Source organism: Halichoeres trimaculatus, unplaced genomic scaffold, assembly GCF_033239565.1.
Source record: "Halichoeres trimaculatus isolate MK-OKI-2021-1 unplaced genomic scaffold, fHalTri1.1 fHalTri1_scaffold_11, whole genome shotgun sequence".
Taxonomy (NCBI): Eukaryota; Metazoa; Chordata; class Actinopteri; order Labriformes; family Labridae; genus Halichoeres; species Halichoeres trimaculatus.
Genome location: NW_027437189.1, coordinates 21,704,584 through 21,726,621, shown reverse-complemented (window position 1 = coordinate 21,726,621; position 22,038 = coordinate 21,704,584). Strand labels below are relative to the sequence as shown.

Sequence of the window (22,038 nt, the reverse complement as noted above, 5' to 3'; positions counted from 1 at the left end):
TAGGTCCTGACCTCTACAGTTCCATCCGTACAAATACTGTAGAGTATAAATACAATAAATGAATAAATGAATAAAACCTTTTAAAGATAGTTTTATAATTAAATATGTTGTATCAAGTGTTTGGGGCTGATACTCTGCATGTTCAGCCCTTCATACATTGAAATGACAGTTTAGAAACGTATGACTTTTTTGTTATTCAAATCAAATGTTATCTAAAGTAATCACTATGAAATGTGAGTGAAGAATTTTGCATTATACTTGCATTTTCTTTGTTTAATTGAGCATACATGAAGCCATTACAGATATGGTGCCACAGTTTGGTGGTAAGCAGCCAATAGGAGCTGAAGGATAAAGAGCCTTAAAAATAAGAACATAGGGTATGTGGATTTTTAAGTCATTAAATAATGCTCTTGGATAGTGCCTTTTTTAACATTCATCACTTCAAAATTACTCATTTTGTAGTACCTCAATAAGGCTCCTCATATTTTTCCCAATGTCCATACTCAGATTTAAGTTTTTTTTTTTTGTATTTTTCTTGTTTTTTTCTTTTCTTTTTTTTTTTAACTCTTGGTACATTTAACCTCTTTGTCCTAAAAGGGGGTTTGAGTTTCTTCTATATAGTGTACAATAATTTTCTAGAAATATTATTAAACAGATTTTAAAAGCTCTGCACATGTGGGTAGTAAAATACTTCAGGTTTATAGAGCTTGTCTTCCAATAAAGGTAAACTATTAATATAATATCTGCTGTTGACCTGAATGTTAAAATGTAAACAATTTCCCTTTTATTCCTTTCTTCCTTCCCCATATTTGTTTCCTTGGCCATTGTATTTGTCAATATACCTTGTGCTTTAAAGACTGTAGACATTTGATCATAACATAAAAGCAGTCACAATGAACATTGACAATGAGGGGGGTCTTTTCCCCTGTTGCCCAGACTTCCTTCCTGATATTTTCACCCTGCTCTCCTCCTCCTTGGAAGTTAACCTCCCGACTGTGCCAGTTCAAGGCAGCATCATAGAAAAGCTTCAAACAATGGGCCAAAGCACAAGAACTAAATAAATGAAAAGGCTTTAACAGTAGAATTTTGAATAAAGACAAACCAGCTTGTTACATGACTGAAATGCATCAAGTATTAAAGACAAGGCAGCTGATGTAACCCAAAGCAACTGTTTCATAATATCACAGTTTTCCTTCAATATACAACGTACAGTTAACATCACATTCGATGATCAAATCAGAGTTCACTGATGGCGAATTCAGACACAAGTAAAGAGAGACCTCTGTTGGATAACTGAAGGAACAACACACCAAGTCAAACGTTTTGTTTTGGTTTGTTTTCTAAGAGACACAACTTGAAATTAGATCAGAAATTGTTAGACTGTCAACACGTTTCTCTATACTGATACATGAATATTATCATGTCAAATTAGGCCAATATGTCTGTTTGGATGCCAATTTTTGTTCCCTTTTTGTTTTATATTTATGATGGGTGTGAGAAGATCCCAACCCATTTGTTCAAAAAAGTTCAGATAATTTAAAAGTAGACACTCTGATTGTAAATGCATAATGTGGTTTCTTATGCTTGGGCTCATCTGGCTCTCTAATAGTAATGTCTGATCATGATTGAGACAAATAAATGCAGTTAAACTGTAATAATACAAGAACCAAGTGATCTCAGCTGTAACTACTAGCAAAAAGATTTCACTCTTAAACTCCTCGTTGTTCTTCACCTACTTTAAGTTAGCAGTGAACATTTCTGAGTGCTAATTAAATTGTGTTAAATCTGAGTTTAAGCTTAGTCACTAAGACAATTTCACTCCTATCAGTGAGTGAAAGGACCCTAACCATAATATCATTGCTATGATGTTCTTCACATGTTTATATCCACTTTATCAGAAGAGTAGATGCTTCACAACTGGTGTAGGTACATGTTACAACAGGGTTCTACAAAATGTATTTAAAGTGCAGAAGAAGCAAGTGAAAATAATAAGGTTAATAATGGCTGGGTTGGATTTAGCTGTGCAGGTTTAAGGGCGATGGTATTGTGCATGCTGTCTCACTGGGACACTTGTACAGAGCAGAGCCTGTACTAATCTTCTTAATTCTTCTTAGTAACACCTAGGCTTTCCTCCTATGACAAGCAAAATGTCTGCAGTGACTAAAAGCTCATGCAAATTATACCTCAGTTTGGAGAAAGATGATAGTTTGAATATGACCCAGTGTTTGTGTCTCTGTAAGGTTTCATTCACTTCTTCAGCTAAGCAGTGTTGTGAAAATAATGGTGCTTAATTGTGAAACATTTGTGTCGGCTTTAGCTAAGGTTGACACTTAAGTGAAGAAAATGCAAAGGAAATATAAGTTGATATAAAGGCATTTACTTTCATTACAATGACAAAGAGAAAAAAAGCACTTTTGCAGGTTTACACAAGACAAGATCTAAGGGGTTAACTTTTAAACACAGCAGCAGAACAAGCAAACAAACTCGAGCACAAAAACAGATTTCAAAAAGATCCCATACAAAAAAACATAAGTACATTTTGCAAGCTTTTTAGTGACTCCATAAGGACAAAAACATAGTCATCATGCCATTCTTGGGTCAAGCTATCTAACATTTAATTTAAAGTAAATAGATTTTAATTATTTGCTGCAAAATGTTGGACTGGAGAGAAACTTTATAAGCTTTCAAGTTAAGTCCAAGAACACCCCGAGTTAAACATGAAATAAAATGTATATACTTGATTGGCAACTGCACCTTTCACTAAAATAAGATTGAATAAATAGTAAATTAGACATGACAGGAAAATAATCAAAATATTTTGCAGGCTTTTGATGCTTTTTTTTCTATTTCTCCCCTTAGTAATTAAAGATCAATATTTTTGCATGAGTAGATGGGACATTATTAAGAGAGAAATGCCAGAGTCATGTAAACTAAATATCATGACACGTTATCAGGCACCACTTACTAGAAAATTAATCATCTTTCACAATTTGTGGAGAGTCTGCATCGCTGCATAATGAGTCCTTATTTTAAACCTATCAAACATTTTTGACTTTCATTGCAATGTCCATAAATTAATTTTGACACCAAACTCAAAATTCAACATTTTTTTTCCTTATATTTTCCTTCCTTGACAAACCACTGGGGGTGTTTTCTCATCTTTAGAGGTATTGAACTGACCAGAGATGAACAGGCCCTTTGTGAGCAGTGAGAGGATTGACACACCTAGCTTTATGAAAATTTGACAACAAAGTGACGGTTTCTGTCTGTCTGTCTACATGCAGGATGGACTAAGACAACAGTGTTGTATCAAGACTTTGTTTTTTAGAGGCCAGAACTGTGCTCCCAGAGATTGCATAACTTTATGATCCTTTTATGAAGCAATATGTACATGGACGTGTAGTTGTTTTTCCTACATCTGAAACTAATCAGACTATTTATCTGTTGCTCTCACTGTGCAACAGCTAATAAACATTAAAAAAAAGACCTGCTGAGGTTTTTACAAACCCTCTCAGGGTTCAAATCTATATTTATTTCCAAGACGGTTAAATTAACCAGGGGCCACAGTCACATCATTGCCTATAACTCAATGCAGACATTTCTTTGCCAAAAAAATGCTCTGTGATCTGTTTAATAGTCAGCCAAAGGTAACCTTAACTCAGTCTCTCAACAGTAGATAATCTTTTATAGTCTCTGGTAAAGGAAGTTCTTTGACAGCAGTGGGAAGGTACTGGACACCAAGACTCTGCCGGACAGCACAACGGGCCAGTGAACGAAGCGTTGGAGCCTGAGCCACCATGTTTGTGAGCCTCGCCAGCAGCTGGGGATCCTTACTCAGCTCCCTAGGAAGTGTGCCGTCAGCTCGTCTGATCTCAAACCGCCCAGCTGCCCGGCACAGCAGCTCTAAGCACTCCTCCTCCTGGTCAGTGCCAAGGCCCCGGGCCAACAGAGCCACCAGTCGAGATATGGGGGTTTGGCCCTTCAGGTTGGTCACATGGACCTGGGCCCCGTAGTCTAAAAGCACTTTGACACTCTCCAGGTTGCCTTTCATGGCTGCCCAGCTCAGAGGTGTGTCATTGTTGTAGTCCCGAGCATTGGGACAGGCCCCACTTTCCAGCAGGGCCCTCACACACTCTGGGTTATCTTTAAAGGCTGCCCAGTGTAGTGGGGTGTCCTTGTTACCATCCAGGGCGTTTGGCTGGGCCCCATACTCCAACAGCAGCTCCACGCAGCTCTCATCCTTCTCTGCTGCATAGTGTAGTGCTGTGCGATTGTATCCATCCAAAGCATTCACCTAATAAGAAAATGTAATGTTGTGAGATAACTGATGCTAAACTGCTAACAACCCACAGAGTCAAATGTTAACTGTTTAAGACCATAAAGTTTTAAAGAACGTGGAAGTGCAGGGGCTCTGCAGGTTAATGTGCAACATGTTTGTAAAAGTGCAGAACGCAAAAGAGACGGTTAAAGCAACATACAGTATATGGGTGCAAGAATAACACAGCATGTAATAAGAGGTCAGGGACAAATCTAAACTACTTAAGGAAAAAACAGTGGAATGGGAAAGTCTGTGGAGAGACGTTTGAGTAATAAAGAGACTGAATTTAAGAGAGTATAACATGAAGTAGTGGTCAGTGGATAAATGAGAAATGTGTGATATGAGATGAAATGATGATATGTGAGGGTGTCATCATCTGTAACATACCTCTGCTCCCTTCTCTAATAGCAGCTCCACACAGTCAGCATCAGCGACCATACAGGCACAGTGCAAGGGCTTCAATGTGCCATGCATCCGGTTGACATCGGCACCCTTGGGCATGGATAAGATAACCATGTCAACTTATGACATAAAGTGTTATCATTAATCTAGATGCAAATTAGTAAATAGGCTTACCTTACGAATAAGATCCTCTACATTATCATGCGGAAATGAGCGAATGGCTGCGATGGTGCGGATGAGCCGCTCAGACAAGGAGTATTTACTTTGAATGCTTTGCATGATGTACCACATAGTAGAGCTCATGTGTAACTGAGGACCATGTCACCCAGGCAGGGGTGACACAAGGGCACGCTGAAAGACATGTTGAAAAATGTTAAAATCTGTTACTTATTTTGTTTTATGAACAGTTACATGTTGCTTTCAGACTCATTCTAACCCCAGTACACCAGCATGGCAGTTTGTGTTATAAAGTGAACAACTTTGACTATGGCAGAAATCTACAAAATACAAAGAATTTAGTTCATTTGATACAGGAAAAAAGCATTTGCAAACATGGAAAAATAGAACATGAATCACCTTTTATGATTTATGAATAATACTGGAGAAAAATGTTTATCTTGTGGTATAACTTATAGTGCATTACAAATAATGACAACCGCACACAGTTGCAAAATATCCGAAACAATATTTACCAAATTAACATATTAAAACCCATTTCATGACCCCCATTTCGGGCTAAATTAATATAGTCCGAACACTAAGCGATTTTTGTGCCGCTGTAGATGTAATATCAGATGTCTAATGTTTTTCTCTGGGGCTAATAAAAGTCGTCTGATGCTGACTTTCAGCAGAATCTGTATGCACGTAAACAGCTGAGTGATAGTGACAGCTAACGTTAGCTCACTTTTCAAAAACAAAGACGGCTGGATAGCTTGCGACAGTGACAGTGTCTTTACACCGAGTGACAGCTTTTTAAAACGATTTTTGAACATTAATATCTAAACTGACAAAGCTTCTTGGCATGCAGCCACATGCTGACAGTCAGGGTTAAGGGGATATTTAAACCCTCGCTACATTTTCTCCGGCAGCTAGCAGCACCAAGCTAGCTTATGAGCAAGCTAACGCTAGCGCCTGAAAGCTAACAAAACTCGACAGTTGAGCAGAAAAAAATAAACTGGCATTAAATCCAAATTATTTTGGACACGTTTTTAAATGTCCCATACATCGAAAGCTGTGAATAAAATATGCTTTAGTGACAACGTACCGTTTATGGTCCACGGTTTGAAGGTCTGACAGGTTACCGTATTGACTGTTTGCTGTTCGGTTTGACATAAACACAGCACGTCACCGCACGCAGCCACGCCCTCTCACTCAGCCTATATCCTCCGTTATTTAACAAGTCAATTGTCTAACTGCTGGTTGTTATCTGCGACATCTCAAAGGACCCTCGTGATTCTCAAAGTACAAGTCGTTGTGGTGCCCGACAAGCAGTGACGGCCTCGCTAAATGTATTGACTGTCCCAATATAGGCATGTATGACACGGCAGCACCGCAGGCATCTGAACACATGCCACGAGTGCCTCTGGCTGATGACCATGTTGAGATGTGGACTAGTGAAGAGGGCAAGTGTGTCTACATATCACTGCTCACTGACGGGTCAAGCAGCTCCAGGTGGACAGATTGGCTTAAAACTATTTTTTTTCACGAGTCTTTTCCCAGTCATATTTGAGCTCTATCGCTTACCCGTTAACGGGTAATTATTGCCAAAATTAAAAGGATCCAAAAACACATCTAGAATCTAAAACCTATCCTAATCTTGAAAATAAATTTGGAAACTTAAAGACAGTGCCAAGAGCCATCTTTTTTTTTTTTTGAAAATCTTTGTTACTCATTTGTTAAAACACAATTCATATTAAAAATGTAATGTCTCAAAGTCAATTCAGGGGTCAGTGTTAGGCCCTTTGTTATTTATTATATATATTAATGATTTATGTTTAGTTTCAAAAGTAGTACATTTTATTCTATTTGCTGATGACACTAACATACTCTGTAGTGGGCTAAATTTAGATACATTGATAGAAACAGTTGGAAAATAACTAAGTATGTTAAAGAAATGGTTTGGGTCAAATACATTAACTTTAAATCTACATAAAACAAAATTTCACATTTTTGGACATCGTACGACTGATGTGGACAAAAAATTAGTAATAACTGACACGCAGATAGAACAAGTGAAATAAATAGAATTTCTTGGAATAATTATACAAAATAAACGTAGTTGGAAACCTCACATAAACCATATTAAAGCAAAGTTATGCAAATCACTTGGAATACTTTCTAAAGTCAAAGAGTCCCCGAATGAAAAAAACTTATATGTTTTGTATTGTTCCCTAGTTCTCCCTTATATGACCTATGGCGTAGCGGTGAGGGGGAAGAGGTATAAAACTAATCTTGATCCAATTTGTGTGATCCAAAAAAGAGCAATTAGAATTGTAAATAAAGTGACCTACAGGGAAAACACAAACTTTTTATTAAACTGAAAGCTTTAAAATTTAGGGACTTGGTTGTCTTTAAAACAGCCCAGTTTATGTATAACATAAAGAACAATAAGTTACCTGTTCACATCCAGGGATTGTTTCAAAAGAGAGATATGGTTTTTAATTTCCGAGGAGGTGAAATATTTAAAAAACAGATTGTAAGAACAAACATAACACAGCACTGTATTTCTGTTGCTGGGGTTAATATTGGGAACAAGTTGGACCCAGAGCAAAAAGACTGTTTATCATTATTTCAATTCAAAAAGAAAACCAAGCAAAACATTTTAAATTCCTATGCTGAGAATGACCAATCACTGTTTGAAAAAAAAAAAAATGTCGAAAAGTCTTTGCATCCCGTATATTTGTTTTGTGTCTTGTATTAAAGCATTGTGATGCATATCAGCTTAAAAAAAGAATTGGTAGTTTCAGTTAAAGCTGTGATGTATGGACTGGTAGCCATCCATATGTTTTAAAGTGTAACTTGTGTTGGGGGCGGGTAAAATAAGCTTCAGCTTCAGCCTGCTCCTTTTCAGACTACCATGTTGCTTTGTTGCTATTTCTCGCTCAGTTAACAAGTTTGTCTGAATGAACTTAAATGAAAAATGAAATGAATTCATTGTTAGAAGTTTACAGACTATTGGAAACCCAGCTATACATGTCACCAAGGGTCGAGGGACATTACACTTCTAGCATTATTTTGCTTTAGTTTGAATCTGTGAAATAGGATAATGGTTGTTCAAGTATGTGTTGAAACTAAGACTGAATTGGTTTGTTTTCAGTCTTTGACAGGATGTTGATAATCTTTACATTACTTCTTACTAAAGAATGTTAAATGTGAATGGAAGTTGGACAATTTATAGGGTTTGAAGTGTTGGTTGAATAAAAACATAGGATGATGTTCCTGAGACTCATTCTGTAAAAGCTCTTAGCCTAAAACCTTATCCAGCCTACCCCGTTACCCTATCTTTAACCCCCACAAAACCCCACTATGAGGTTTAAATAAGACTCAATATTTTTTTTTAAAAAAGAAGAAAAAAAGTTATACTTCTTTAAATGAACTTGACTCCCTGGCCTGATGACTTCAACCTTTTTTTCTGTTAAGTTGAAAAACACATTCACATGTTTGTGTACACAGACAACACAAAATCAACTGAAAGAAATGCAACACTTGAAAGCCAAATCAAAATAATTTATTTTTGGTGACATTTCATACAGTTCTAGGATTGTGTCTCAAACACTTGGTTTATCTGTTACTATATTTCATTTTGCCACCTGACCCAAATTAACAAAAAAGTAACCCAAACAAATGAAGGGGGAGCAATTCCTGTGGTATTTGCAAGCCTGTCAACATCAACCATATGCTTCTAAATGATTTCACATTACTCATGAGTAAGATTCTTTTCTTTAAAAAAAAAAAAAAAAAGTTAGTGCATTTATTTAATTATCCTAATCCACTAGCTGCTCATACTCATTAATAAAGAAATACAATCCCAGTGATTGGTTATTTTTTTACTGCATTACTAAACCCAAAGTCAATGCATCAAGTATTCTTTTTTTTCCACTCAGCTGACATCCAGAACAGTATTTAAATGTCATATGCGTGATTTTATTCTGCCAATGCGATTTCACACAACTTTGGGGAAACCAGCCTACCAAGATTGGGAGAAAAGCGTTGTGCATCAGAATTAAAATAAATAATTTTAAAAAGCAATACATACAGTGAGTCAAACTTCAAATTCTAAGTCAATCTGTTTGTTTTTCCAAAAAAGAAAAAAAAAATCAGGAAAGAAAAAAATAAACAATAAAAACAAACCAGCAAACTCACCCTAAAAGCACAAAACAATCTGGTGGATACCTGCGTTCAAAAACCTCCCTCTGAAAATTCAGTACTAGAACAGTTACATTCTCCCACACACATTTCTAGTGAAGGGTTATTATAATATAGCATCGGCAACTACACCTCTACGCTTTGCCAAAATCCAGTTTCACTGGGCCAAAAGTTTTCCCCAAAACTACATTTAGCAGACCTCATCAATAAAAATCATACTTAATCCTAGCACACTATGATCGTAGGCAGCTGGCACATAGCACGTGAAAATTTCCAAATTTTCCTTATAACCACAACTTGGCTGCCAAATATTATGTAGCTATCATCTTTAGCTAACAGCACTCCTTTGCCTAGTTTTGACACTATGCCATTGTTAAGAACAATTCACAGATATAAGCTTAACCTGGATATCCTGTGATGATGTAGAAAAGCCAAACCTCACCTAAACCACCTTCAGGCGCACTGAACAGTCAAATCTCACACCTCGTCAACCTATTCTCTCTTAGAAAACATCAACCTAACACCCAAACAAACATGTAAACAGAGAACCTGACTGATTATCAACATGACAATGATCTGAATCAGAGTGTTCGGTTCAGAGAGAGATAAAAACTTAACAAGAAAAACTTTGGACCAGGCAAGCAGGTTTGCCGTGGCCGACAGGCCAGCAAGCACCCCCAAAATGGATTTCGGCTTCAAACAAAACCACACATCTGACTGCGGCATACATCGACAGTTTCTGATATCTGACTGATAACAATTTAAGCCAATTACAAACCAGGATCAAAATTTCACACCATAGAACACAATTCATTATTATACATTAGAAGATCACACTGTCCAGTTTCAGGACAATGATTCTGAATCTCTGATGTAAAAATCAAATATAATAATCCATTTCATTACATCAGTGCCACAACACACTGCAGCACTTCAATCATTTCGCTGAACAATCAATGCATACACAGACATCAGTCAACCCTTCAGTCATACTTGCAAACCTAAGCACACAAGAAAAAAAAAGATGTCTCATTGCGTGTTAGTGATGTCTTTGTATATGTACATGACATATGCATGTTCTTTTCTTCTTAGTGCATATTGTTCTTGCAGACATCTATTCATTAAAATAAAAAAAGGTAGAGGGCCATTTAAGTGGCCCAGCATCCCACCTCTCCCTGGCAGAGCATAAATGAGACAGGCTCCAGATAAATCGCACTTAAATTCTGTTAAGCATACTGCTGGAGGCCAGAATAAGATATTCCTTTTCAATTCACTCAGAGTTCTTCAGATGTCATTTAGCCCGTTAGTCCTGGATGTCCTGGTCTTAATGTCACTTAAAAGCTTTTCTCTTGTCAAGTTCCAGGAGGGGAAGGTGGCTACCATAATGTTGTTGCTTTTATGTTATTCATTTTATATAATTATATATATATCCATGTATATATATTCATACATCTTTTCTATTCATCATCAGTTTTTACTTTGGCGATACTGGTGGAATATTCTGCTCTTTGCCAGTGTGCCGGTAACCTCCTTGTGGGGAGCTGCGTCGAGCCGGAGGTGGGCGCCTCTGGTCCCGAAACTTGAGGCCCCCTGTGCCTCTGGGGCCATTACTGCGGTAGTAGCCTTGAGAGTCACGTTCACGCGGTGGCCGGCTCTCCTTGCATTCCCATCCCCCCTCCCTGTCGTGGCTTCGTTCTTGCTTGTCTCCGCCACTGGAGCCCAGCTCCTCCGCCTTGTTTACACGCAGCTCGCGTAGGGGCTGGCCTGAAGCAGTGCCTGAGGGAGCTGGAGTGGGGGCAGCAGGAGGAGGGTCCTTGGGTGGTCGTTGGCATACCTCGGCGTAGCTGAGCTTACGAGGTTCCTTGAACAAGAGGTAGAAAAGAACAGTATTAAAACCACTGAATTTCAGTCACAGTTATTTATGATCTTCCTTGTCAAACCCTCAGATCTCATAATCTTAACGCTCATTGGGCTGGGAGTGAACATCCAGGACTTTTGGCAGAAAGATCAGAGTAAGAAAAGAGAGAAAAACACTCAAGAGGAGTGGGAGATAGAAGGACAGAACAAAAGCCAGTCAGTCCACTACCTCAATTCCCTCTATGCGCAATAGATCTCATCATCGGGAAGACAAGTTTTTGCAAGTTTGAAGAAAAAAAATCAGTTGACAACTGTGTTCAAGTCAAACACTTTATCAAAAACAGATCTTCACCTGTGCAGGAGTGGAAACAGTAGCTGTAGCAGGGGCCGGCGTACTGGGTGTCACTGGAGTTGAGGCAGCAGAGGGCTGAGGCCTGGAGGCAGGCACAGGCTGTGAGGGAGAAGATGTAGAGGTGGAGGAGGAGGAGTTCACTGTCTGAACAGGTGTACTGTGGGACACTTTTGGAGCTGGGGGCTCTACGCGGTCGACCCTCCTCTCCTGACGAGTGATGCTGTTCGATTAGGACAAAGACATTTAATTCATCACTTTAGATGCTCTACATCATCTGTGAAACTGTAATTCCACAAAAAGCCCAAAGCGACGTTCATACCCAGTGGATGGAGGTCCAAGTGGTTGTGTAGCAGATTTCACAGCAGCCTGAGCAGGACTTGTGACAGCCACAGTGTCTTCCGTGACCACGGCTTGGCCTGAAGCTGGGCTTACAGTGGCTTCTTTATTGGCTTGTTCAGTCTTGAGGAAAGGAGAAAGAATCACTTTAGGGATCAACATTCAAACGAAACTGTAAGTGGAGATCCAACAGTAACTCTTCTTATACCATCTTACCTTGTCTCTGTACAAACCACGTACAACGTCTGACATTCGGTTTTCCAGCACTGGCTCCCCCTGTGTGCTGACCACACAACCGGGAAGAGGTGGGAAATTGGTAGCAGCCAAGTCAAATTTGGGGGGAGAAACTTTGACCTCTGCTAACGGTATGGGCCTCTGAGGAAACAAACCCACAGTAAGATCTCGAGATTTTCTTTCTCATGAATTCATCAATTTAAAGTCACCATAAAAGTTTCTCCTTACCGCAATCCGCTCATCTTCTCGCCTCCTTCGGGTTCCTCTGTACGTTGTGCTCCGTCTGATGGACGACAAATGATATATTATGTTTTCTAGTCAGTACCTGTCAAGTGTTACTAATTAAACTACGAGCAGCTTTTACAGACTAGCTTTACCTTCCCCGTCCAGCCATGCTGTTGTCATCACTGGGGTCCAGAGAGGAAGAGGAAGAGGAGAGATGAGAGAACGCTGAGCTCAGGTCCGAGGCTGTCTGGACTGGGTTAGTTGTGGCTGCAGCTACAGGAGTGGGAGGCTGCGGGCTGCGCAATCCAGTCAGACTCTCCAAGGGGACTGGAGTTATAGACGCTGGGGTCAAGTCACCCGTCCTCACCTGGGGCTTCACGTGGTTTCTATTAAAAAGAGAAAAATGAAGATGGGTAGGGTTGATTCTTCATTTACTTAAATTTAAAACCAGTGTTTCCAGTGGAGCTTTTTTTTTTTTATCAGCTTTTTGACTAAGTTTTTCTGAAAATGAAAGTACCACATTAAAATCTTTTTCCAGCTGTTAAATTGACCAGCTACAACAGACAATAAGATCCAATGATGGACTATGTCAAACCCATGTTAAATAGTTCTGTACGTGGAAAAGTCATGACAGAAAACTGCCACTGCTGTTTGTTCAATGTCAAACAGCTGGACAAAGGCTGGCACAGCTAAGCGAGTCCCTAGGAAAACACTGGTGGAGAAATTAGACTGCATGCTGTGTCCTGAGGGTGGTTGTATAGACATGCAGGGGAGATCTTGGGCTACAGCTGATTAAAGCAGTGGAGACACTGATGGAAGAAAACTGTGCTGCTATCTGCACACTTATAAACCCATTGTAAAGAGCTGACAACATCCTTGTAAGAAAAAGACAGCTATCATGAATGTTATGACACAAATAACACTTTGTGACAGATGTCAAAAAACCAAGCAGCATTATTTTCACAGCTTAATTTCGTCAACAGTCTTTGACCCTCAGATCTCATAATCTGAACGCTCATTGGGACGAGACTGAAGCACCTGACTTTGGTAGGTAAAGGAGAGGAGAGAGAGAGAGGATGAGTGGGAGAAAGAGAGAACCAAAGCCAGTTACTCCTTTCTCTGGTTTCCCTCTATGCGCATCTTGATCTCATCATTGGGCCGACTTTGCTTGAATCCAGACAAACTATTTCTTTGTGAAGCTGCTTTTTCAGCATCTGATCAAACTTGCAAAGTTGTCATCCCTTTATTTCCCAAAGACTGAAAGCAAACAGATGAAAGCTTGAGAGCTGGTTGACCTAGGCTATTCTAAAAACTGTCTGTCTTTGTTATACATAAAATGTTGCCACATTGCACAAAGAAATACAATCACTGACAAAAAAGCAGCCATAAAACCAAGAAAAAAATTATAATGGGTGGTTAGTTTGAATGGAGGGGAACTGTTACATGTGATAATGCTGATGAAAAGAGGATACTTGAGAGCCAAGGAGGCTGTATCATATAAAGCCAGTTAATCAGCTAGAAGCTGTTGCCATGTAGTATGAAGACTACATCTATCAAATGACATTGAAAAACTGAGGTGTTCATTAACCAGCAACAAACACACTGACAGAGGATTAATGGCTTGTAAAAAATCTGACTGGCAGAGGGCTTTGGCCCGTAAATGGATTCACTGCTGCAGTATGGTAAGAGATGAGGGTAGCGATGAAGCTTATTGTATGGTATGGCAGTTGTACCTGAAGGCATTTATTACATTCTTTCTTGAATAGAGGGGGACACTGTGGGGACAGTAAGAAGACAGGGAGTGAAATCCCCAGTGAGGTCACATTTTCTCTTCACAACATTTAATTGCAGATGATCTGATGCTCACGGTTCACACCATGCAAACACTGACACAAGTGGTAAAACATTCCAACTGGTAAAATGGTAGAGCGACACACGGCATTGAGACAGAGTTCTTACCGGTTTCTGTTGAATGGGCGAGTGATATTAAGGGAATTAGAACCGGTTTTGTAGTGTCCGGCAGAGCCAAATCCATTCACGAAGCTACTGTTGGGGAACGGTGCCTGGAAAAGAAAAACAAAAAACACACCTATATTTACCACAGCCATTTTATGCAGTTGCGCATTCTGCAAGAGACTACAGGAAACTTGACATCAAATTATGAACTCTTGGTCTCAATAGTTTACCTCATGTCTGTGGAAACCCCAAAGGGAATTCCAGCTTCAAACAGTAATGCCCACAAGCAGCACAGATGTTGATAAGTGGCTGAAGCTGTTGTGATTTTGAATATTTCAAGCATACACAAGAGTCCATCCTTACAATCAATAAAAAGAGACGTGTGTTGATGTCCACAGACTTTAGATTATGCAATTTTCTTCTTTGCTCATTTTTAAAATACAAGAAGAAAAAGTTCTCACAGGTGTTTACTAATTTTACAGGAAAAAATACAATGTCAGTTTTTTCATTGGTTTACATCTGGCCTGCAGTTTTGGTGAGCCATGCTTCAATACGGTTGACCTAATTTCTTGAAATTAAATACCACATAATTAAATCTGATACAATAATACTCATTTTTATGTTTGATAAAATCGATAACTACATTTTTAAAGTAGAGGAAAAAAACAGTTCTTGAAATACAGTTTTGTAAAGTCATTTGAGTGTCTTAAAGATGTATAAATCATGTTAACATGTCTTACAGACAGTACATTTGGGTGCTTATGACTTTACTTTTTATTGTTAGTATTAAAAAAGGTATGCTGTATAATTGTAAATTTCGACTTAAAAAACTATGGTTGAAAATTCCCACGTGCAGTCAGAAAAGTTGGTATAAATGCCAGAAAGAACTCATATCTTTTATCTGCTTCACTCACAACCTGTACATAGGCAGGGTTCCTACAGCTCAAGGCAAGTTCAATTTAAGAATTTTTAAGACTTTTTTAATGACGTTGGAAATCAAATTTAAAAACAAGTTGAAAACGAACCACAATTGAAACAAACAAAACTAACAAACAAAAACACCACATGAATTACCTGGGTTAGAGGCCATTTTAACCCAATGTTTATTTTACATAAAACATCACTTTTGACCTTTTTTTAACCCCATTTTTACAACTTTATGCCTATTTTGCCCCCATTCATCTTTTTTGGCCACTGTCACAACCATTTTTGAAATTTTTACATAGTTTTTGAAATTTAATTTCAAATTTAATTCTTAATTTTGCGGCCGTAATCAATTTTCCTAAGCCACTTTTTGATTTTTTTGGCAATTTTCCCTCGTTTTTTTTCTCTCCAGGCACCCTAGGTAGAACCAAGACATGCGTCTGGGCAAAAAGTTCCTGGTGCAACCACATCACCGTTTTGTTAGTTCCGCTATTGTGATTACCGGATGTTGCCACAAGAGTAAATCAGGAAATTATTTAGAAAAATAGATAAATGCTACAAATTATTTTTTTTACTTCAAACCAACATAAATCTTACCAATAAGTTCAAATTTTTAAGACTTTTGAAATTTAGATTTAAGGCTTTTTAATGCCAATTCAGGCCTTACTTTTAGAATTATGAATTCAATGCCTTTTAAGACTTGTCAAGGATCCGCAGGAACCCTGATAGGCTGTATCATATAACATCTTACTGACAATTTAATGTTATATACATTTTATATTATGACAACACTGTCCTCATTCAACTGCACCCTGCTGCATCTCTGATGTAAAACAGTCTAAGAAAATACCATGCACCTTCTCTAACTCTTTGCTATGCAAAATTTTTGTGTGCTTAAGTTTCTTGACAGTTCAAAAACTCATTTGAATGGACCCTGTGCCTGTCCTCTACGACACCGAAAAAGACAATGCAGCAATGACCAACTGGCAGCCGCATGTCGTTTCAGAGCGACAAGGTACTCAGTTTTGCTTTTGTAAAACATAAACCAAAGGAGCATTGGAAATTATTATCAGTGTAGGTTTGCATGACTGTGAATTATGTCATAGCAGTGTGTCTCACCAGGGGAGTTTCAAAATACGGTGTGGGTGAAGGCGTCCAGGTGGGAGGTACTATGCCGTAGACCGGGTACTGCTGCTGGGGGTAGACATGCTGCATGTAGAGAGGAGAGCTGTACTGGGACTGGCTTTGGGACTGCTGAGCGTAGAGGCTGCTGTCCATGCTACGGTAGCCATTCTTTGCAAAGAATGTGTTGATGGCCTTTATCCTGGCCTGTCAGTGTTACAGAAAAAGACATCAGAGTCAAACACCTAACCACAGCTTGACAAAGGGGCATTTCCAAAATGAGTTAGGGCTTTTTGCAAACTCACCATTATGGGTTTTCCCTGAAATGTTTTTACTTCCTCTCTTAAGTACTTGTAGGCCTGGAGAGCATTTGAAAAAGAGTTAATGAGGCCATTCAGTGAGCAGTGTTTTAGCTCAACACTCAGAAAGCGTAAAGAGAAGCTAATTTTAAATTGAATTACCTGTTGAGCATCTGTGTCTGATTGGAATGTGATGTACCAGTTGTTGTTGTGTGCAAACTCAACACTTATCACCTTTGGACAGTTGTCATTTTTGAAAAGAGACTCCACTTCCTGTTGCACAGAAAAAGAATGGGCTCATACAGGTAATAAAAAAAACCCTGACATGACGCTTCCTGTGATATGTACATTTTGTGAAGTTAATCCATCAGATTATTTACCTCAACAGGTGTTGTTTCAGGGACCTCCCTCAGAATGATAATGCACCGCTTGTGATTAGGACGCACCTTCTCCCCTTTCTCGTCCACTTGTACCATCGGTGAGGCTGAGGGAGATTCACAGTAATTTAATCTAGATACATCAAAAGTGCTAAACTACAGATCAAAACACTGTTCTATACATTTAACTTACATCTCAATACATCCAGGATGAGGTCCATGTCAGTGGTGAGGACCTTGATGCCCTCCATGCTGGCTATAGTCCAAATAGGGACAAATTGGTCACTGTCCATCTGGGACATCAGGTACAAATCCTTAGAGAGGTTCTCCCTGAAAAATTAAAGTGAAAAAGTTGATCAAAAACTTCTGATTTGGAACACTTCAACCACAAAGTATGAAAACGTAAACTGGGTTCTTTTCTCTTACCGTGAGAAATAAAACTCAAGCTCTTTCTTCAGAGACTCTCTTAGATTCTCAGAGGAGATTGGTTGTTCCTCAGATTTGGAGTCTAGCAAGAAGCAAAATAAAACATTTTGTGAAATGTGGGCACAAGTGTGCTGAATAGAAAACTTTTATGAGACCCATAATCCTCTGCCTTGTTGTGTTATTGACAGAGCTGTCCCCTGATCACAGTTTTCAGGATTACACAATAAACAGTTGTGGTCAGTAAGTAAATAAGCCTTTCATATAAGTCAGAGCCTGTTCTTTACACCTGCAGAGCTGCATCCTGTATAAACTTTCTTATTGTCCACAAAAGCCCATTTTTGTAACTTCAAGACCCACACCTTGGTGCCTTTCTTGCATGCAGATTAAGTTCAGTTATAAATCCTAGCACACGTTATTTTAAGAGCTGACAGCTTTGTCAAACTAACACTCACAAGAGACAGCAGTTAAGAAGTTCATAAGCAGTTTTATGGCCTTCACTGGCAGAGAGCGTATTATCTATTTTCCATTATCCTCTTTACTTCTACCACCAATACATTTGTGGGAGATTTTTTAGACACAGCTTGTGTGTGTGTGTGTGTGTGTGTGTGTGTGTGTGTGTGTGTGTGTGTGTGTGTGTGTGTGTGTGTGTGTGTGTGTAAATGATGCAGATATTACAAGAGTGATGCAGGGACTCGGGGTCTTGTAGGCTATCGGACCATCTTTACCTGATGCTCTGGACAATCCTGAATCTAGTCATACATGCGTGAGAGCATTATGTGATGAGTACAGCTGAGCCTCTGAAGGCAGTTATGTCTTGCAGCTCTAAAGAGGTTGTGGTTATTTGGCTATTAAAGTCTCAGAAATAAGTATAACCATTAGGCAGCAAGAGCCAGAAGTCTGCAGGTTCTCATTTCACCCAAAGGCTCCACCCAATGATTAAATCAGCTGCTGAGGTTATCAGCTGATATGTGAACTCAACATTTGTGAGGTTTACATTCCAACCAACCAGTACTTTAATTATAAAGAAAATAAATCTTTGTTTTAGTCTCAGTTGGTGAGTGGAGACGTGACCGACCTGACGTCCCTGTGGTGGACTCGGCGGGGGAAAATCCCAACTCTGGAGGGTCCATTCCATTAACTGCTATCTCAGCTGTTGCTGTGGAGCTGCTGTCATCCAGGGCCGTGAATCCCACAGTGTACGGCTTGCACCCAGCAGACGAGGACTCAGAATAACCTGTGAACAAGGTAAAGGGTGTTATTCAGAACCAACAGCAGTCCACTTCTTTGTTTGGAAAGTCAATGTTTTTTCTTACCAAGAAAAAAAAATCATTATTAGACACGAATGTCATAATTTGATTCTAAATTTGTACCTACTTTATTAACTTTAAAGCCCTTTCAGTTTTAATATATTAAGTTCAATAAATCTAGCTGATGCAAATCTCACCTTCACTGATGTTGGAGGGGGGCCAATGAGGACTGTTAGTAACAGACTCACTGGGGGCCACGGGCATCTCCTGCCACACCTTGGCATTAGGGTTCAAACCGGCACCCTTAGAGGTGACCTACAGATGAGAAACAGCACAATCAGAAAAGTTTCAGCAAGTTCAGGAGACATTAAAAGCAGAATAAAATAGCCATTAAAATGATTTTACTGACACAAATGTATTTTCTGTGATCAAACATTTGTTTTCATTCAGATTTCTTGTCAAATGTTCGAATGTGTCAAGTCAATCCTGCCAAACATTTGACTTTCCTCAAGACTACTCTGTACATAACATGGCTTGCAGCATGCTTTCAAACTCATTTGTTTACAACACAAACACACCAAGGTGCATCTTAAATCCAGTACTGGCCTGAGAGCAGTAACCACAGAGAAACTCCAGCTCATTAAATTTACCTCATAGCTCTCAAGAGTGAGACCAAATGACTTTAGGCCATTACAATCAACCTGGAAAACTGAGCGAGACACAATAACATGATGCAATTAAAGCAATTAGCATGGAAAAAGAGTAAAACACTTGCTCTCATGCAAGTGGATGACACTTACAATTCAGACCTCTGGTTGGTTGAGTATTAAATTTTTACTGTATATGAAGGCACGTCAGGGATGATGAAACCACAAACAGACAAAATCCTAGCAGCTTAAAACTTATAACGAGAGGGTGAAGTTGAAGTCTGAACAACATACTGTCGATGACAGAGTAAGACTGTTACAGCAATCCATCACACACCTGCTGGCTCCATCAATTACTTCAACCCTTTATTGAAGGGCCACTAATTAAAATCACCTGGTACATCCTTGAAAAGGTGGGAACACCTTCACATCATTGTTTCCATGGTATCTAACATGACGCCAGAAAAGTACAATGAATTGGCAACATAGGGCCTGAAGATCTCTTGAGGCTGACAGGTCACAAGCCCCTTGAGTCAAGAGTCAGGAGAACTATAGAAGCTTTTTGCACCTAGTATGTCTGTTTGGTAATAACTGTTGATGATAAAGTTCATAAAAATAAAACATACAATGAGTTTTTAATGAGCTACATTAAGGATTTAATATGACTCTCAGTGTTAAAGGGGCTGGGTACTGGCAGAGGAAACCCTGACACTGCAGAGATCTATGACCAAGAATAGATCACATACTGTACGTATTAAGGCATACAGACATGGATGTGAGCTAAGTGTCAACTAAGTGTATTCCATCCAAACTTATGTGGGTGGCAGGTGGACACTAATCACCAATGCTGTGGACTGTCAAGTTTCCCAGTATTTCTTTTGACATTGTCACTTGCCACCTGCACACAGATCCAGCTCCCTCCCGCAGAAGCACTCGGCCTGACAAGTTCAGCTGCCGGTCACAATGTGTTTCAAGGCACTTCTTTCTTCCAGGTAGAGCTGAATGAGCGTTATGGTTTATGTGTCATTCAAGGGAGAACAGTCAATTATGAGCTGTGAAACTTGACACATTGGTTACAATGCATGCTTCTGTGTTACAGGCCGTTGCAAGCCAAGTAATGTCAGCTGACTGCGCTGCGCAGCACAGGCCAGGTATTTGCAACGCATGCCACTGCGCTAGCTAAGTTGGCTAGCAACGCGATTAGCTAACAGATAACGTTTGTGATTGAACCGTTCATCCTTTGCCCAATAATCAAAGCATCCATCAGATACAATTTCAGAATGAATAAATCAACACATCTTCTTTTCTAATCATACAAAAGTCACCGAGCTTCGGTATTATAACTTAACTTACAGGCCAATGATTACTCAGCAAACTACTTAATGAGCTTGCTTGTTACTATGGCTAAGCTAGCTTTAGCTAACTGTGAAGGTGCTGCAATGAAGTGACTATAACTATATACTCCAAGTGTGTAAATCCACCCGCCTGTGGCTGAAAGTTACACGTTGGTTGTTGTGCAAATGCTGCCATATGTTTGGTTTCTATGGCTTCTTTCGTTTAATAATCGATATCATTTAGCCTCCAAACCCCAACAGAAAGTGATTACGCAAATGGGAAGTAAGCCGATGCCAAGCTAAAACCGGGTACACCAATATGTGTGTTATTTGGAATGATTTTAGCTGCCTAATGAACAACGTTTGTCAAGTAGAGAGAGGGACATACTGTGCTAACAGATTTCCAGTCGCCTAGCCAGCCTGCTAGCTCACGAGCTAAGGAAGGCCTCACTTACCATGCCGCCTGACCCTCCCTCGCTCCCCAGCAGAGCCTCGTCCTTCCCACCGGTCTTCGGTCCGGGATCAGCCTCCTCCTGCAGCAGCGGCGGCTCTCCGCTCTGGTCTGAACTCATCAGCCGCTCCTGACTCACTTCCACCCCCTTCGCGTTCTCCCAGCCCCCGCCTGCCACCACCTCCTCTTCCCGAAGTAAAGGTTGGGTTCAGCAGTCAGTCTGGTTCTCTCCTTTGAGACTGGATTGACCAGCAACACTCAAACTAGCTAACTAGCTAGCTACCCGGCTAGCTAATAAGCTACCAACGGAGGCTAACGACCTAGCGTGCTCTGAATCAACGGAGCGGGCCAACGCCAGCTAGCTCAATGAATCAAACTTGCACGTAACGTTACTTCTGATTTAAGCTCTGCCAAACCATGACTCTTCTTAGACCACAGTCCCCGCTGCTGTTCCTTCAGGTATTACAGCACACACCGGTTCCGCGAGGCGCATTCCTAACCGGGCGACCGGAGCGGACACTGGGGACACGCACCTTCCTGAGCGCAGGCATACAGTCCGCCGACGTCCCGGCTGCCACCGCGAGGTCTCCGTGACCTCTGCACACCCGTTTCCTTTTCCTTTTCCGGATTTACTGTAGTTTTCTGTTGTCTGCTGTAACAACAAGCCCTTATTTTAAAAACAGGCAGCCACAATTCAAAGTACATGTTGAAGAACACTGGCGGCATTGTGCATTTATTTTATTTTAAGTGTAAAACGAAACTTATTAATTACGAAAAGTTCCCTAACTTAGACACGATAAGTAAATGAATGAATTAAGAAGTTACCAAACCAACAAAACTGGAATGATGAACTGAAACCCTCTTTTCATCCCGTTGCGATTGAGCACGCATTCAATAACAATAATTATGATAATAATAATAATAATAATAATAATAATAATAATTATAATGATAATGATGATGATGATGACGGTGATGATTATAAGTACATATATACATATATCTCTTATAGAAGTAGATGTAGGCCTAGGATGATGTTTTTTTTATTTAATGTGTCTAACTTTAATTTCAAACTAAAACACCACGAATGATGTTTTTGAGTGTTCTTTGTTTTATTAGCTTGGGGTCAAATTCCTTGAACAATTAATGATCAGAATAAGGTCCTC

At 39.6% G+C, this 22,038-nt stretch overlaps 2 protein-coding genes across 4 annotated transcripts; both read right to left on the bottom strand.

Annotated features, from left to right (window-relative positions):
* Window positions 1–2,369: 2,369 nt before the first annotated feature.
* asb8 (ankyrin repeat and SOCS box containing 8) lies at window positions 2,370–6,329 on the bottom strand. Of its 2 annotated transcripts, XM_074680528.1 has the most exons (4): window positions 5,985–6,329; window positions 4,895–5,071; window positions 4,706–4,810; window positions 2,371–4,294 (listed from the first exon to the last, which is right to left on the bottom strand). In XM_074680528.1, the coding sequence occupies exons 2-4, from the start codon at window positions 5,021–5,023 to the stop codon at window positions 3,659–3,661; spliced, it is 870 nt and encodes a 289-aa protein (XP_074536629.1). In that variant the 5' UTR covers window positions 5,024–5,071; window positions 5,985–6,329; the 3' UTR covers window positions 2,371–3,658. The 2 variants fall into 2 exon arrangements, with proteins under 2 accessions (XP_074536630.1, XP_074536629.1); XM_074680529.1 differs by lacking the exon at window positions 5,985–6,329 and having other exon boundaries at window positions 2,370–4,294; window positions 4,895–5,037.
* Window positions 6,330–8,462: 2,133 nt separating this feature from the next.
* larp4aa (La ribonucleoprotein 4Aa) lies at window positions 8,463–21,451 on the bottom strand. Of its 2 annotated transcripts, XM_074680846.1 has the most exons (17): window positions 20,877–21,450; window positions 18,638–18,755; window positions 18,269–18,427; window positions 17,194–17,275; window positions 16,961–17,097; window positions 16,771–16,874; window positions 16,553–16,663; window positions 16,397–16,450; window positions 16,089–16,298; window positions 14,049–14,152; window positions 13,823–13,864; window positions 12,242–12,475; window positions 12,093–12,147; window positions 11,847–12,005; window positions 11,614–11,753; window positions 11,295–11,514; window positions 8,463–10,946 (listed from the first exon to the last, which is right to left on the bottom strand). In XM_074680846.1, the coding sequence occupies exons 1-17, from the start codon at window positions 20,991–20,993 to the stop codon at window positions 10,560–10,562; spliced, it is 2,433 nt and encodes an 810-aa protein (XP_074536947.1). In that variant the 5' UTR covers window positions 20,994–21,450; the 3' UTR covers window positions 8,463–10,559. The 2 variants fall into 2 exon arrangements, with proteins under 2 accessions (XP_074536947.1, XP_074536948.1); XM_074680847.1 differs by lacking the exon at window positions 13,823–13,864 and having other exon boundaries at window positions 20,877–21,451.
* Window positions 21,452–22,038: the final 587 nt, after the last annotated feature.